Source organism: Anopheles gambiae, chromosome 2 (assembly GCF_943734735.2).
Source record: "Anopheles gambiae chromosome 2, idAnoGambNW_F1_1, whole genome shotgun sequence".
Lineage (NCBI taxonomy): Eukaryota > Metazoa > Arthropoda > Insecta > Diptera > Culicidae > Anopheles > Anopheles gambiae.
In genome coordinates this window covers 109,774,778-109,791,057 of record NC_064601.1, presented here as the reverse complement: position 1 = coordinate 109,791,057, position 16,280 = coordinate 109,774,778, and the positions used below count along the sequence as shown (strand labels likewise).

Here is a 16,280-nt window from a genome sequence, read left to right as displayed (position 1 = left end):
TGCAGCCTCCCATCCATGTAGACACCCGATCTCCGACAGGTCTCGCTTCACCTGGTCCAGCTGTCGAGTTCGCTGTGCTCTCCTGCGACTTATGGCGATCGCTGGGGGTCGCTGTCGATCATCTTCTTGGTGGGGCATGAGTCCGGCATCCTCATGACATGCCCCAGCCATCGTATCCTGCCAGCCTTCGCCACCGTCAGGATGCTCGGTTCTCCGTACAGCTTTGCAAGCTCGTGGTTCGGCCTTCTCCTCCACGCTACATGCTAGAACACATCTTCTCGAAGTCTTTTGGATTTCAGCAGTCAGTGAAGCCTATTGTAAGCACGAATCTCCTGCACAAAACGTTTCCGGATTTCGCTGCTAACGTCGTTATCCGAAATGACAACCGTGCCGAGATAGCAGAACTTCTTTACTACCTCGAGATTGTCGCCGTCAACTAATGCACTGCTGCCCAGATGGATTGTCCGGCAACCAGGTACTTCGTCTTCGTTGCATTGATTCTGGGACAGGATCTGGGACAGGATTTTGTAGGCGACATTGAGGACTTAGATGGCTCGAAAATTCGAACGCGATTTACATTCAATTAATTGCTCAATTTCCTGTTGTATTGCGAGATTGGTAGATCGCCTTGCAAGTTATGATGTGTTTGGGAGTGCAAATGCTAATCTAATCCTTTAAAATATCGACATTTTGTTTACAAAGGCACAAATTGTCCAAGAGTTATTCAGAGCATATGATCTACCTGTTGCTTTTAAATAGTTTCTTAATTTGCGAATTTGATTTCAAATTACAAGAATAATCTTTTTCTAATGTTTTTTAATGTTTTAATATTCAGGAGGATTTGAACAAACAATAGTGAGTTCTTTGCAGTAAAATAAAATCACATTTTCAATACTAACTGTAACGGTTCGAGATGCACATTTGAATCCATCAGTCGTTGTAAGAAAATTGTCAATCGTCTTTCAAAGTCAAGCAAGCCAGCAGCGACCGTCCAACGCTGTTGATAAGAAACGAACTGTCAAAACCGAAAAGCATCACAAATCGAGTGAAGCGACGGGGTTTGGTGCGCTTTGCTGCATTTTCGGGAAAACATTTAGGCTGGCAAAGAAAGAAGGAAAGAAAAAACCGCGTCCTTAGTGCCGCCAAAAGTGAGAATCGATATTTATTCGGAGCTTGTGTATCGCCGCGTAAACCGAACTGTGTGCTGCCAATCGTCAGCACAACGTGCTGAAAGTGCTGCTGTTACCGAGCGTCAAGTGGCTTGCTTCGGATGCTTCAGCTTGAGCAAATCCTGCGCCCCATTAGAAGCCGCCAGCATGAGTGAACCCGCAGCGCTGGGTGCAATAAAGCAAGACCCGGAAGATGTTTCCACCAAGACGGATGAAGCCACGTTTACGACCCTGACCGAGGAAGGCTTCCCGGTGGGCCCGTCGCTCAAATCACCCACCCCGGCGGAAGACACCACCACCATCCTGAGTGATGACGAGACGAAAACGCTGACCACACTGGAACCGGCCAGGAAGCCGTCGGGCGGAGTGGCAAAGAAGAGCTTTCCCGGTGCTGCTGGCGCCACCGCTGTCTCACAGAAACTTTCCAATGTAAATAGCAACAAGTTGGTTAGCTCTCGGTTGGTTTTTTGTTTACCCATGATTGTACACTCTTTCAGGAACCTCCCAAGAACGATCTCAGCACGCCGGTGAAAAGTAAAACAAGCTCTAGCGCTACAGAGCAACCATCGGCGGACAGTTTAATACAGAAGATGCGCAGCAAGCTGAGCAAGCACATCGAGCTGAAGTCAATCAATCCCGCGAAACCCGCCAAACCCGCCAGCCCCGTACCGTTGGACATGAGCGGGGCGATCGAGATACCGCAGGACATGATACTGAGCAACGACATACCGCAAACGCCGATCGCGGCTTCGGATGCGAAGGAAAGTCGGCTGGACGATCACGACCTGATCGCTATACTGGAGGGCAACATGGTGGAGATTCGGGAAAATGCTTCCGAAATTGAAGTGTGCGACGTGGGCGCTTCGCTCGAGATCGTGTCGTTTTCGATCATCGATCCGGACCAGCTGCAGCAGGAGAAAAAGGAGCGCGAGATGGAAATTGCCCGCCGGCAGATGGAAAGCCTGCCGCTGCTGCCGAAGGTGCGAAAGCCGCGCACGAAAACGGTACCGAAGAGAAGCCCCACCGTCTCGCCGGCGGCCAGCCAGGGGGTGCCTGTCGAGGCGAACGTGACGCCACCGCCACCGCCACCGGTGGTAAAGGAACCGATCGGTGTGACCATCAAGGGGCAGACGACAATACGACCGGTGGTTAAGATCCCGAGCGGTGCGATCAAGAAGGAAGAAACAGCGCCATCGGAAACGGCGGAAACGATCAAAGCGAGGATAAGCAAAAATCTAAAGGAAAAGCTAATGAAGGAAATGAAGTTTCCTGTGCAAACGGTGGAAAAGCCGTTGTCGAAGGTGGAACCTGTGACGGTGAGTCCGCAGACAAAGTCGGAGCTGGTCGATTCGCTCGTTTCCGACTGGGATGATGATCCGCCAGTTCAGCAGCAGGATGGGGTAGATGATCCGCAAGAGACGGAAAAGAAACCCGTGCTAGCACCTAGCAACGATGAAGCAAAGGTTCCCCAGCAACAGCAGCAGCCAAAGTCGCAGCCGACTCAGTTTGTTGCGCCTCCACCGATCGCGGAACCGAAGCGCGTGATAAAGCGAAAAATCATCTGGGATCCGTCGGATGCAAGCATCCCGTTTGCAAGCTTAGTCAAATCGAACCGTGCCCAGTCGGCCGGTACTACTAACACCGAGCTATCCCCTCTGCGGCGCAAGCGGGCCGATTCCGTGGCCGTGCGCATGATAGACAACGCGCCCCACTTCAGTACGGTGGCACCGGTACGGCCGCGAGCCAAGACGCCCGATCTGGGACAAGCGATTGAGCGGAGCGCCCTCGCAGCCAAGCCGGACGAGCTGGCGAACGACGCGAAAGCAAAGAAGCGCAAGAAGAATGAAATCGAGCGCTTGCTGGGCGACGAAGGCGCCATCAACATGCTGTACGACGTGGAGTGTGAAGCGACGCGGAAAGATCTGCTGAAGGAGACGGAGGTGGACACGAGCGACGAGGACGAGAAGCTGCTTGCGAAGACGAAAATCATAACCGACGCCGTGATCAATCAGGGCAAATCACCAAACGAATCGCCTACCTCGCAGGGTTTGCGCGTCCGGGCCAAGCGCGGGACGACACCATCGAATCAGTCCGGGTCGACAGCAACCAGTCCCGGTTCCGCCGGCACCGCCCAACAAACCTCCAAAGCATCCGTTCCATCGGCTACCTCATCGGCGTCCGGCGCTGGCGGTAACCAGCCGTCAAAAAAGCCGGCCAATGGCAAAGCGACCACCACCACCACCATCCCGGCGATAACGGGAGCCCGCAAGCGCAAGATGACGGCATCGGCCGCCAAGGAATGGGAGTACGTGTACAATGCGCCGCGCAGTGATGACGCGATGATCATACGGCGGCGCTCGAACAGTTCCTACTCGAGCGGCGGGGCCAGTCCGCGCCGGTTAAGCTTCGACCAGCCGAACGAATCCGGGTCCGGGTTCGGGTCGGAGAGCTCTACCCTCTCCCAGAACGGAACGAACAATAACAAATCGTCCTTCCCCGGGCAGCAGCAGCAGGATGCGTTCCTGAAGCCACCGAACAAGAAGGAACCAAAGCTACCGGTCACGAAACCACCGGGAGGTGCCGGCGGGTCGACCGGCTCGGAGGACATCAAGTTTAATCCGTCGCTGGTGGCGAACATGCGGGGGAAGCTTAGCAAGGTGCTGAAAGGCATGAAGGGTGCCCCGCTGGCAACGAGCACACCGGGACAGGATGTGCCGGCCCAGGCAAACAAGCAGGCGGCCAAGCGTAAGGCGCCGGCAAGCTCGGTCGATGTGGTCGATTCTGCGGTGAGTGCCGCGGTAGGTGATGTAGTATCACCGCCGGGTGGTGGTGGATCCTTCCAGGATGCGGCGGTACAAAAGCAGCTCGATCAGCTGAAGCAGATGACGTGCGTGAAGCAAGGCAACTATGCGGAGATTGTGATGAAATCGCGAAGCGTTACCAGTGGTGACGGATCCAAGGGTCCTTTGGAGAATGTGTTTTCGCAAGAGGTAGCATACGAAATCGTCCCCATTCTGTAGGATGATATTTAAATAATTTCACTTTTTCCAGCTGATGAATGAGCTTCACACGACGTTCCTTGCTCTTCAGAAAGATGTATCCGTGCGTGCGGTTCTGTTACGATCGGGCGGTGCACACTTTAGCCGCGGCTTGGACGTCGCCCACCTGGTACAGCCGGTAGAGAAAAGGAAAGCAGCGGCCGAGGAAATGAGTACATGCTTGATGTAAGTTTTGTTTTATGTGCTCCCCTCGGTCCTCATTAGTGATAAGTAAAGTTGGCAAAAAATCCGGAGTCGTTTGGAGTCGTCCGGAATCGTTCCGAGTCGTCCGGAATCCGAGTCGTTCCGAATCGTCCGGAGTCGTCCGGAGTCGCCCGTAACCGGCCTTCGAAACAAGGCCTGTATACGAAGTGCACGCGCAAAGTGAAAGACAAAAAAACACAACGGTATGAAATGTCTGATCACAAGCACATTGCACCTGACATCTCTTGTTTGTTCCGACCGACTTCGATCGACTCTGGACGACAATGACTTCGAACGACTCCGGGCGACTCTTGGTGACTCCTGGCAACTCCGAACGAATGCGAACGACTCTTGGTGACTCCTGGCAACTCCGAACGAATGCGAACGACTCCGGATGACTCCGGAAGACTCCGGACAACTCTAAACGACTTCAGACGACTCCGATACCAGACGACTCCAAACAACTCCGGACGACTCCATACGACTCCATACGACTCCAAACGACTTAAAACGATTTCGAACGACTCCGAACGATTCTGGATGACTCCAAACGACTACGGACGACTCTGGACGACTCCGGGCGACTCAGGACGACTCCGGACGACTCCGAACGACTTCAGACGACTTTGGAAGACTCCGACTCCAAACGACTCCAGACGACTCCGTGCGACTCCACACGACTCCAGACGACTCCGGACAACTCCACACGACTCCAGACGACTCCGGACGGCTCCAAACGACTCCGGACGTATCCGGACGAATCCGGACGACTCCGACTGCGGACGACTCCAGACGACTCTGAACGACTCCAAACGACTCCGGACAACTCCAAACGACTTCGGACGACTCCAAACGACTCTGAACGACTCTGACTCCGGACGGAACTAGTGGTTCGGATATTGCCGGTGTCGGAATCGGACTAACAATAGCCGGAGTTGGATCGGAGTTGTGGGTGCGCTCCAAAGAGCACATCACTAGTCCTCATAGTACATCTCAACGTAACGGGTATGATATGTTCTGTATTGCAGGAAGTTCCTGAAGATGCTCGTCGCCTTCCCGAAGCCGATCGTAGCAGCCGTGCAGGGCGATGTGCTCGGTATGGGTGTCACGATACTGCCCCTGTTCGACGTAGTGATTGCCCAGCTCGGCAGCAGCTTCGTCGCACCGTACGGCCACTTTGGCTACCTGCCCGAAGCGCTCGGTGCGTTCAGCAGTGGCGTTCGATCTCTCAAAGCGAAAACGGTAAACAAAAATCATGATAAAAAAATACGCTCACTGTTATGTGTGCTTATCAGATTTTATTTCTCTGTGCCATGCACATCCCCCTCTCACCACAGACAACGGATCTGTTTCTGCAAGGCAAACGGTTAACGGCAGCAGCGGCACTGGATTACGGGCTCGTGACGGAAACGGTCCCAGCGGAGCGGTTTGAAGAGCGAGCACGCACGGTCGCCAAATCGGTCGCCTCCCAATCCATCCAGGTTAGTGTTTATGGTGCGTGTTAAGTGGGATGGTGCATCACCACCAGTCGTAGTCATAGATGGGGACGCAGCGGGCCAGATAGGCCGGACCTTGGTAGAACAGCTCGCTGACGTCATCGTCGTACTCGTCCAGATCGAACTTGCACTGGTGCGACACGGGACAGGTGCAGCGATGATAGATAAAGCCATAGTCACGCCGCCCATAGCCACAGAACTCGTGCGGTGCACAGCGTTTCATTGCTACGGGAAGAAAGGGAAATAATACCCTAAATTTGCCTTCTTTTCTTTGCGGTTTCTGTCCCCCATCGAACTTACCGACGCACTTGTAATTCTGCACCACCGTAAACAGATGGTGCGCGTCGTTAAAATCCTCCCCGGAGCGGTTGTGAAACGTCCAGTAGCTCTGCCGATGGTCGCACAGACAGTCGACCACGATCGACACGTTCTTCACGCCGTACGACTGGTAGAGCGTTTTGCGGCGCAGTGCAATCTCGCCGTCGCGGCACGGGCGCAGATTGCGCAGCGGTGCGCAGAACTTCATCTGCGTCCGGCTGTTCACGTTCATCACGTTGCCGTGGCGCGTATGCACCACCGGGCAGCTGGGCGTGTTGAGCGGGCACCGGCACACCTTGTCCACCGTGCTCGGCATCCAGTGCCGGTGGTGCACGATGTTGCACACCTCGTTCTCCCGGCACGTTCCCATCATCGTGTCCTGGGAGAGAGAAAGACAGATAGAGAGCTTATCCGGGAATTACTTTAAAATTCGACTATCCCCTTACATAATCTTCGTAATTGTAGCGATAGGTGCAGGCGCCCGGCTTCGCTGCCAGCAGTAGCGCGACAAGCGCAGGAAGCACAACGCACGCAATCAAATCGTTTGCCATGCAACCACGTGCACCAATCATTTTCCCGACCGGTCACAATTCCTCACACACAGACACACACACACACACACTATGATTGCACTGCGGCGAGCCGTGACCGTGCGTCCCAGCCCTATTAACCGACTGACGATCGGGGCCAAGAAACTGGCTCGGTCTGCCAAATCGGTACGCCGCCAGGCCCAAACGGCCAAACGTCGTGCATCCGCGTGCAGGCGCAGACCTCGACAGCCAGAGGAAAACTGTAAAAATAAGCAAAATCAACCAATGGGCCGCCAATTTGCAAACCATCGCCATCACCTCCCCTGACTCGCTCGCTCTCTTTCCGACGCAGAAGTGATGCCGGGGCGGTGCTGTGTCCAGCCTTGGTGGGGAAGAAAAGTGCCACTTGTTCACGAACCACCTGTGTGTGTGTGTGTGTGAGCGTGTGTGTGTGTGTGCCAGGGATGCAGAAGAGAGACGGAGACAGCATCCCGCGTCGATCGATGCGCGTCTGATCGGATGAAAAATGAGCGCGCTGTAGTGGGTAGTGGGCGCAGGGAGTGGAAGAGGACGGCTTGTTGTACTAACGCAAACACACGCCACACACACACACACACACGCCGGATACAGGTCGTATTCTGGCGCTGAGACGCTCAAGGGGGGAAATAAATCTTCCACAACCAAAGCAAACGAGAAATCCGTTTGCCTCTAATATGTGAGAAGCAGCAGAAGAAAAATGGTTTACGAAACCATACGCTGCTGGTGTGGACGGTTGGGGGACGGTGCCGCTGGCCGCGTACTCTGTGCTGTTGTCAATGATCCATTTCAAACGATACATCCTTCATCCGCATGGGAAGGAACGGACGGTGAGTGGTGCAAAGGAACGTGCAAAGTAGGAAAATCCGGTGACGAAAAGAACGGCCTGCTATGATGGGTCGCGGTGCCGGAAAATTGATAGGTACAAGCATATACGTCGATGAGTGTGTAGAAGCGCGCCCGAGCAACCATTTAGACAGTCGGGAGACATAAATAAACAAACGTTTTGTGGCCCATCATCATCTCCCATCAAGAGCATTCCCTCCTCTCCTGGGATGGGTGGAAAAATGCGCGCGGATCGTGTTTCATATGCGTGGATGGATGGATACATCGGCTTTGATCCGTGTTTGAACCAATGCAACTGTTGCCGGTTGCTTGGGGAAGACGGTGTTTCGATTTCCCCCTCAATAATTATGACCGATGAGGGATAGCGGGAGTGGGGATGGTTTGATTTTCATCCTTGAAGTGCGGGTAGGGTGATTGAACCGAACACAAGTTGATACGATTAGTGGCAGATACTGCTGGAATCAACCAGCGCGAAGGTTATTGAAACAATTTGCCAATGCTTCGGAACGGTTTCCGTCGGCTGCTTCTAAATGCGTTATTTTTAGCATAAATTATGCTTCATCTCTATATTTATGATTGGACACTTATTACCCACACACATACGCACACACACTCAAGAGCGGATGCATGTTGCGTCGTTAATTTTAGATACAGATATGAACGCATCGACGCCAAAATGACTAAACATTCATAATATTTAGCTAATCACGCTAATTTTATTAAAACTAAAATTGTTACAATTTACACTAACGACCGCGCTTTCATCCTCTCCCCCAGGCAATGCTATCCATCAAGCAGCATCTCCGGCGAGAGCTAGTGACCAAGATGGAGTCGGCCCTGTTGTTGGAGCAGAAGAAGCACGCCCAGCAGTGGACCACGCCAGAGTGTCAGGCCAAGTTTAAGCTGTTCGTCAGCAAGGGTGGAGAGCTTTAAACTGCTGGACCGCCGCCTGCTGCGTTTTAAGGTTGTAGATTTACACATTTGAGCAAAAGCGACGTAAGCTCCCGCTCTCGCGTACACCAATTGTAGCTGTACAGTAATACGGACGTCACACGAGGCGTAAACTGAAAAAGTTTACGCTTGATGTGTATGGGCGAGCGTAAACTTCCTGTCAAAAGATTATAGGGTTGTATGGCTGAAATTCAGTTTACGCCAAAGTTTACGCTTCGTGTGACGTCCGTATAAGGTTGTTGCAATATCTGCGATGCGACAATAATGTTCGCTTTCGGCGTTTCATTTAGATTTAGTTTACCAATGCCCACCCCCACCCCTCCTTCTCCCTTTTATACCCACGTTGTTATCGATGTGTTGTTTTTTCTCCTTCCCCCCATTATCATCAAGCGGAAGCTTTTTTATTATTAACTATACTACTATACTTTATTCAGTTTTCAACACATTTCAACGCTTCCCGTGTGCCTTTCCGTCTCAATACGCTTCTCTTTTTCCTTGTTTTATTTTGTTATTTTTATACAATCGATCGATGCTGCTTCCTATTGGATTCGCTGGAATCCCTTTATACATTTCAACTCCGTGCACACGGCGTTACAATTTTTGTATCTTTATTATACGTTATCTTAGTTTTTGAAGGCTAATAACCAGTAGGAAGGTTTTACAGGCGAGCAAAGGGAAAGTGCGTGCAAATTAGTGTTGGTTTTGGAGGCAGGGGAAAATAGAAAGGTTGTATCCGTACGGTCAGTTTACAAAGGAAACTTGGAAAGGAGAGCAAAATATTATTTTAAATATTTTTTTGTAATTGTTTTTCTTTTTTTTATTTGATTATGGCGACAAAAAATCGTTAATTCTCTTTAAAGAAAAAGAAACATATTAAATATAACGAGAGAGAGAAAAAAAACACCTTAAATGAAACACATTTAGTATCCAGAGGGAGAAAAAAAGCAATGTTTATTGGAGAAAAATAATTAAAAATAATTTAGTTGATAACAATTGAGCTTAGTTTTAGAAACAAACAGATATAAAAAAAAACCCCAAAACCAAGAGGAAATATATTTTGAACTGAATTCATCTTTCATCTTAACGTTGACGCGAGTGTGTGTATGTGTCTCCACTATTGGCGTATTTCCAACGTTGGCCATGGTTTTGGACAATGTCCCTCCTTCTTCACTGGATAAAAATGAGACAAAATGCACCTTTAACGAAGGCGACCATCACGCACCAGGGCGGGAGTTTTGCTGAAGTTCTTTCAATTACATGAAACAGCTCAGTGGCGGATCTAACGGTAGGCGGACTAGGCGGTCGCCTAGGGCCCCGCCGATTTAGGGGCCCCGTAGATTGCCATTGTATAGTATGCCGTATGGACAGAGTACTAGCGACAAGGGCCCCCGGAAGGATGGACGTTGGGGCCCCGAGACTGGCGATCAGATGTGGATTGGTGGTGGGAGCCCGGAATCGCACCTACCCGTTTCCGATTCCGTGTTCGGAATCAATTCCGGAGTCGACTCCGAATCCAGAATCGATTCCGGTATCGGAATCGGCTTCGGAATCAGAATTGGCTCCGGAATCGATGTTGACCTGGGAATCACAATTTACTCCGGAAACGGAATAAGAATTGCCTCCAGAATTGGAATAAGCTACGGAATAAGAATCAGTTCTTGAATTGAAATAAGCAGTTTCAGAAGCGCAATCAATCCGGGAATCTCCATGAGAATGGATCGTTTACAAGTAAAGTTAGATTATTTGCGGCTATCAATACGTAACATTTTTGGACCCAAACGCCTATTCTTTTGGAGATGCCGAATCTGATTTCGGAGCTAATTCCGATTCAGAAATCGATATTGATTCCAGAGCCAATTCCGATTCAGAAATCGATTCTGATTCCAGATCCAATTCCGGAGCCGCCGAACAACTCCAACCCCAAACGACTCCGGGCGACTCCGAACGATTCCGAACGACTCCGACTCCGGGTGGAACTAGTGGTTCGGATTTTACCGGAATCGGAATCGGACTGACAATACTTGGAGTCAGAACGGAATCGTGGATGCGCTCCAAAGAGCACATCACTGTTGTATATCTCTGTGGAACTATTCTACTGTTTACTGCCGCGGCGAACGCACTTCATTTACGTTCGGCCCTACATTTATTTACACCAATAACAATGCTTTAACAATTTTAGGACTGTTTCAAGCTTGGAAGGATTCAAATCCTGTGCAGATTGATTGCACGCCGATCAACGGTCATTTTAAATCAAGCATCACACTCAGCCCTGAAGAAAACTGAGCTACTGCGCGCTCGTGGGCTACAGTGTTTGAAACATGGAAAATTAACCGTTTTTTAACAGTATTTCCATGAATTCTTGAAATGCGTTACGCATCTCATCTTTTGTGTTTTTTTTTTCCTTTTAAAAATAATTAAATATTTTAAAAATCGTTCCCAACCGGGTATAATACCCCAAGATGCGCATCTCGTTGTCAGCTGTTGACGTTCTGTTGTTGACATTCGAGAAAGCTCACCCTGTCTGCGCTCCATTTGTAATTGTACAAGTTCGCACAAAAAGCATCAGCACAGCACCGGCATCCCGCAAAATGTCGCTAAATCTCGGTGATCCGTTCCCCAACTTTACCGCCGACACCACCATCGGGCCGATCGATTTCCACCAGTGGATCGGCGACGGCTGGGCTATCCTGTTTTCGCACCCCGCCGACTACACGCCCGTCTGCACGACGGAACTGGCGGCGGTGGCCAAGCTGGTGCCCGAGTTCACCAAGCGCAACGTGAAACCGATTGCCCTGTCCTGCGATACGGTCGAGTCACACCGTGGCTGGATCGAGGACATCAAGGCGTACGGCCAGCTGGCCGCAGCCGACCCATTTCCCTTCCCGATCATTGACGATTCGAAGCGCGAGCTGGCCGTCAAGCTGAACATGCTGGACCGGGACGAGATAGGATCGGCGGGTCTTCCCCTAACCTGCCGCGCTGTGTTTGTGATCGATGCGGGCAAAAAGCTGCGCCTTTCTATCCTTTACCCAGCAACGACCGGGCGCAACTTTGCGGAAATTCTGCGCACCATCGACTCGATGCAGCTGACGGACAAACGCCGGGTGGCAACGCCGGCCGATTGGATGCCGGGCGATAGCTGCATGGTACAGCCGACGGTTCCGGCGGATCAGCTGGCCACACTGTTTCCTGCCGGCGTGGACAGTGTCACGCTACCGTCGGGCAAGCAGTATCTACGCAAAACCGAGTGCCCTAACTGACGCCATGTGGGGTGTCATATGCGAGGAATTTAACACTAAAGATACTTAAAATTGCAACCATTGGTACGTATCGGCGCCAGTAGATTAATGTTCGGGTGAAATTCGGGTCACGTGGTAGTGATTGGAACAAATTTGCATTTTTGTACATTGGATTTACAACAAATAGTTGGATAGGCGGGGGAAAAATATATTTCTCTTCTCGGCGCTTAAAGCGTCCGTTAACTTATTAACAAATTCTTATTGGAATAGCTTAAAGAAAGAAGACAGTCGTCATTTCACTTCCACCGCAAACACGTACTGATCCAGGATGATTTCGGACAGATACTGCTCCAGATAGCTTCGCGGAATGTCGGCCACTCGGGTAAAGATTTCCAAAAACCGTAGCGCGGCCAATGGCTCCGCTCCGACGGCATTTTTCGCTCTGCAAAACCGTAAAGAAAAACAACATTTTATGTAAATGTGAGTGAGTTCTAAAGCAATCTTCCCTCCCTTCTCCATTACTTACTCCAAATTTCCCTGCACGAACGAGAGCACGTACTGGCACAGGTACTGCAGGAACATGTCCGTCTCGGACGCATCAAACTGCCGCAGCACCGTGAGCAGCCCGATCGTAAGCGGATGGCCATCGATCGATTCGCTTTTCTTCTTCGCCACCAAACTGTCCACATTCTCCATGTACTGTAGCTTGGGCAGGGTTGTGACGAGCAGCAGGAACAGCAACAGTGGCAGGAAGCGTGGTGCAACGTCCTGCTTTACGTACACCTTGCGGTAAGGATCGTACAGTCCCGCGTACAGCAGATAGGTGTTGAGTTCCGCCACTAGCTCAGCCGTTGGTATTGGGGCGCTCTCATCCAGCTGGTGGCGCTGAAACTCAAGCAGTATGGCACTGGAAATGAAAGAAAGAAGAAGAAGTTATACCAATTGGGTGACACAGGTGCGAGAAGTGGTGTCGTACTCGTTCAACGTGCGCAGGGAAGCTTCCAGCTTGGTGGCCCTTATCTTGCAGCTACAGTTCAGCTCGAGCGCTATCTGGCCCCGGAGCGTTTGCTTCTGGCCCACCTTCAGCAGCCAATCGCCGACGTTGCTGGTGCTGAAAAAGCGGGCCACGCTCGAGATGAAGCCGCTATAGCTTTTGGCTGGAGTCTCTACTATGTCGGCCCGTTCGAGGTCCGTCTTGATGCCGGTCAGCACGTCGCTCCAGTTGCCTTCGTGCTGGACCTTCCGCTGGATGGTGGCGAGCAGGGTTTGCAGCTCCGCCTTCAGCATCGCCCCGTACACCCGATCGAGCCCGATCAGTCCGGCCGGGCCGAAGGTTTCGTTAATTTTGCTCGCAAACTTGTTCGTCAGCAGCAGCTTGTGGGTTTTGTAGTCGTACCAGCTCGAGCAGATGTCGATGTAGATTGTGGTCCTAAAAGAAAGCGGGGGGAAAAAGGGAGTTAGAAGCGAGCGTCAACACGACCTTCATTTTAAACTCACTTTGGATCGGTAATGCGCAGTATCTCCCGCGCTAATCGTCCCATAAAGTTGACCGATGTCATGTCGACCGGTTGATAGACGGGAATTGGCACCAAACCACCACCACCACCCTCCGCCGCCGCTGGCTCACCATCCACCATCCCTTGCGTCGGCTTTTCCTTCAGAAACGGTTGACATTCCTTCTCCACGTTGAAGCGGATGATGCGCGCCATCTCCTCGTTCCAGATGCGCATGCAGTGAATGTTCAGATAGTCCTGCACGTACTCGAACGAACGCCGGTACCCGTGAATGATCCGGTGCAGCGAGTCCAGCCTTGCGTACAGCTCCGACTCCTTGCCCTTCTGGCCGAACACTAGCTGCGCGTGGAACGCTTCCGCCACGTTCTGCACCAGCTTGCGCCGGATGCCATCCTCGAGCAGCTTGCGCGAGTCCAGCTCGACGACGCCGACGAGCGTGGTCTGCATCGCCAGTATGCCCTCGGTGAACGTGGACAGTGTGTAGGTAAGCTTCGCGATCTGGAACCGCTCCTCGAACTGGGCGTACTCCTTCATGCGCTCCTTCTCCAGCCGGGCCGGCAGTTCGCGCAGCACGTTCGTCTGCAGATCGACGATCTGCGCTAGCAGGGCAAACATCGTCTCCGGGATGATCTGCACCACCTTGCGGACAAAGTTCGCCAGCTCGTTGCTGTAGTAGCGCGAAACGTCGATCAGATGTTCCGATTCCGCCTGGTTCAGGCGCAGCAGTGGGATTTCGAGTGCCGAGGCAAGCTTCAGAAAGGTCGATCGAAGCTTTATCACCAGCCGGGGCTGGTGGCGTATGTTTTCCTGCATCATCGCGGTGTAGCCGTCGATCAGCCGCCAGGCGTAGCTAAAGTCCCCGATCAGCTGCAGATTGATCAGATCGTTCTCCTTGATGCTGATCGTGTGGAACATTTCGTGCAGGTATTGGCGCGTCTCGACGATGTGCTGCTTTACCTGCATGTTCCGGCTGAGGCCGTGAAAGTCCTGCACCTCCTCCAGTGCCTGCAGCAGCTGTATGATGGTGCGGCCCGTCTGGCTAAGCTGCCGCTCCTCCCGGCTCAACCCGTCGATCTCCTTGCGGATGTTGGCGAAACAGCGGCTCAAGCTGTCGTTCGGTCGCGTCTTCACGAACGGGCGGGCGCCGGAAAACGCATCCGCCAGGTCCTGCATGCGGTCGGTCGCTTCGCGCCGATAGTCCGCCCACCGATCGTCCCGTTCCGCGAGCAGACGCTTCAGCATTTCGCGCACCTTCAGCTCGAGCTGGCTGGTGTTGAGCAGCAGCTCGAAAAACACCACGCCGCGGAAGTCGAGCTCCTGCTCGATCAGCTCCCGCACCTGGCGGCACCGCTTGGAGGCGGCGGCCGGTGCCGCACTGTCCAGTGTGTTGGTGCTGCTCGTGTGCAGCATCACCCAGCGCACGGTAATGTTGCAGTCGCGCACGAGCCCCATCACCTTTGGCATGTGGTCGAGCAGGTTCTGCTCGGTCAGGTTGCCCTCGCGCAGTATGCTGCGGGTGCGGTTGAGCAGCGTGTCCATCGATTGGCGGTGCCGGTGGCACACCTCTTTAAGGTTGCCGTTGTCGAGCGTGTTGGTGAGGGCCGTTTTGGCCGCTTTAAACGGTTCCCAGGCACCTGGAGGGGATAGAATGTAAATGACAAAAATCCTTTTTAAGCGGAGAGCCAAAGGGAACGACCGCAATGTGTGTGTTTGCATACTTATCAGATTCGCCGTAATGCCCATGTAGAGCGAAACGATCCAATTGTTGGAGAAAAACTTGTCCACGATTTCGCGCATCCGGGCCGGCTGGTGGTGGAGCGTTTTGGGGGAAAAGAACAGACACACGTACAGCATGCCGGCCTGGTTCGCGAGTGCTGTGGAGTGTTGCTCCGGCAACGGGTACACCGCTATCTGGTTGTACACATCGTCCGATCGCAGTCGCCCAATCACCAGCTCGATGTACAGTGCGCTGATCGGGACGCGGGCGAAAAAGTCCTCCGGGTAGCTAGTCGCCGCCGCCGCCTTACGTCCCGCGACGCTTCCCGCCGGCCCATCGTTGAAGCCGGTAGAGCGGAGCAGTTTGCAAACCTCGTCAATGCTGCTGTCGCTGTGCGTTTTCAGCGCGCTGTACCGATTGTACGCCACCAGGATGCGTTCGCGTACGATGCCGGGAATGTGCAGGTCGACTACGAGCAGCATCATGCCGTACAGGTACAGCGCTTCGCACTGCAATGGGTGGGCAATTAGTGAGGAGCCCCATGCCACAAAAGTCCCCTGCTCCCCCCCATACCATTAGCTGCTTTCCTTCCGCGTCCTGGAACACCTTTTCCATCGACTGCTGGATGAACAGGCCTGCGTTCAGCTCCTCGATGAACGTGTTCAGGTCCTTCACGTACTTGTGGATGCTTTCGAACACGATGTAGAACCGGTTCAGCGTGACGATGTAGTTTTCCCGCAGCTCCTCGTCGAGCAGCCGGAGCCGTTCGTCCGCCTCGATCTTTGCCTCCTGCGCGTCGGCGATTTGAAAGTAGCCAAAGTCCTTCACTATCTCGCCATACTTTTGCTGCTCTTCCTTCGTTCTTAGGCTGCAATAGAGGGGGAAAGATTGCCATTTAGTGGGAACTAGCCTCTTATTACATCCAACACCTACTAGAACAGTTCCGGCACGTAATCTTTCAGCCGCAGCAGCTCGCAGATGATGGTGTTGCCTTCCGCGACGATCTGCAGGATCGTCTGGCCGCACACATTGTTTTCGGCGAGGAATTCGGTCGCCATCGTCGTGCCCGGGAAGGGTGACGAGAAGTGGTCCGTTCTATATTGCTGGTGTTGTTCAGCACGGCTGATTCATAATTTGATAAACACAAACACGAAAAGAAAGAACAGCACGGACGAATGGAGGGAAGTAAAAGAAGGCAATCATACACGCACACACACGCGCG

At 52.5% G+C, this 16,280-nt stretch overlaps 4 protein-coding genes across 4 annotated transcripts; 2 read left to right on the top strand and 2 right to left on the bottom strand.

Moving 5' to 3' along the window:
• The first annotated feature begins 1,017 nt into the window (after positions 1-1,017).
• LOC5666915 (nascent polypeptide-associated complex subunit alpha, muscle-specific form) lies at positions 1,018-9,672 on the top strand. Its single transcript, XM_001688018.2, has 6 exons — positions 1,018-1,598; positions 1,667-4,159; positions 4,221-4,393; positions 5,440-5,653; positions 5,749-5,892; positions 8,415-9,672. Exons 1-6 carry the CDS (start codon positions 1,317-1,319, stop codon positions 8,568-8,570), a joined length of 3,462 nt encoding a protein of 1,153 aa, XP_001688070.2. The 5' UTR covers positions 1,018-1,316; the 3' UTR covers positions 8,571-9,672.
• On the bottom strand, positions 5,690-7,012 carry LOC3290290 (uncharacterized). Its single transcript, XM_565182.3, has 3 exons — positions 6,672-7,012; positions 6,208-6,604; positions 5,690-6,132 (listed from the first exon to the last, which is right to left on the bottom strand). Exons 1-3 carry the CDS (start codon positions 6,795-6,797, stop codon positions 5,930-5,932), a joined length of 726 nt encoding a protein of 241 aa, XP_565182.3. The 5' UTR covers positions 6,798-7,012; the 3' UTR covers positions 5,690-5,929.
• A 1,192-nt stretch (positions 9,673-10,864) lies between the features above and the next one.
• Positions 10,865-12,082, top strand: LOC1270086 (peroxiredoxin-6). The gene has a single exon (XM_308753.4). The coding sequence runs from the start codon at positions 11,048-11,050 to the stop codon at positions 11,846-11,848; it is 801 nt and encodes a 266-aa protein (XP_308753.3). The 5' UTR covers positions 10,865-11,047; the 3' UTR covers positions 11,849-12,082.
• Positions 12,015-16,278, bottom strand: LOC1270087 (WASH complex subunit 5). The gene is made up of 7 exons (XM_308754.5): positions 15,992-16,278; positions 15,632-15,926; positions 15,060-15,567; positions 13,325-14,975; positions 12,804-13,256; positions 12,354-12,734; positions 12,015-12,269 (listed from the first exon to the last, which is right to left on the bottom strand). Exons 1-7 carry the CDS (start codon positions 16,114-16,116, stop codon positions 12,119-12,121), a joined length of 3,564 nt encoding a protein of 1,187 aa, XP_308754.4. The 5' UTR covers positions 16,117-16,278; the 3' UTR covers positions 12,015-12,118.
• Between the last annotated feature and the right edge of the window lie 2 nt (positions 16,279-16,280).

Excerpts from the sequence above, each read along its gene's own strand:
- LOC5666915 (XM_001688018.2), top strand. The coding sequence starts at position 1,317 with ATGAGTGAACCCGCAGCGCTGGGTGCAATAAAGCAAGACCCGGAAGAT. Across the intron at positions 5,654-5,748 it reads GATCTCTCAAAGCGAAAACG|ACAACGGATCTGTTTCTGCA; the intron begins GTAAACAAAAAT and ends CTCTCACCACAG. Across the intron at positions 5,893-8,414 it reads TCGCCTCCCAATCCATCCAG|GCAATGCTATCCATCAAGCA; the intron begins GTTAGTGTTTAT and ends CCTCTCCCCCAG.
- LOC3290290 (XM_565182.3), bottom strand. The coding sequence starts at position 6,797 with ATGATTGGTGCACGTGGTTGCATGGCAAACGATTTGATTGCGTGCGTT. Across the intron at positions 6,605-6,671 it reads GCTACAATTACGAAGATTAT|GACACGATGATGGGAACGTG; the intron begins GTAAGGGGATAG and ends TCTCTCTCCCAG. Across the intron at positions 6,133-6,207 it reads GCAGAATTACAAGTGCGTCG|CAATGAAACGCTGTGCACCG; the intron begins GTAAGTTCGATG and ends TTCTTCCCGTAG.
- LOC1270086 (XM_308753.4), top strand. The coding sequence starts at position 11,048 with ATGCGCATCTCGTTGTCAGCTGTTGACGTTCTGTTGTTGACATTCGAG.
- LOC1270087 (XM_308754.5), bottom strand. The coding sequence starts at position 16,116 with ATGGCGACCGAATTCCTCGCCGAAAACAATGTGTGCGGCCAGACGATC. Across the intron at positions 15,568-15,631 it reads CGGAAGGAAAGCAGCTAATG|TGCGAAGCGCTGTACCTGTA; the intron begins GTATGGGGGGGA and ends CACCCATTGCAG. Across the intron at positions 12,270-12,353 it reads TTCGTGCAGGGAAATTTGGA|AGCGAAAAATGCCGTCGGAG; the intron begins GTAAGTAATGGA and ends ACGGTTTTGCAG.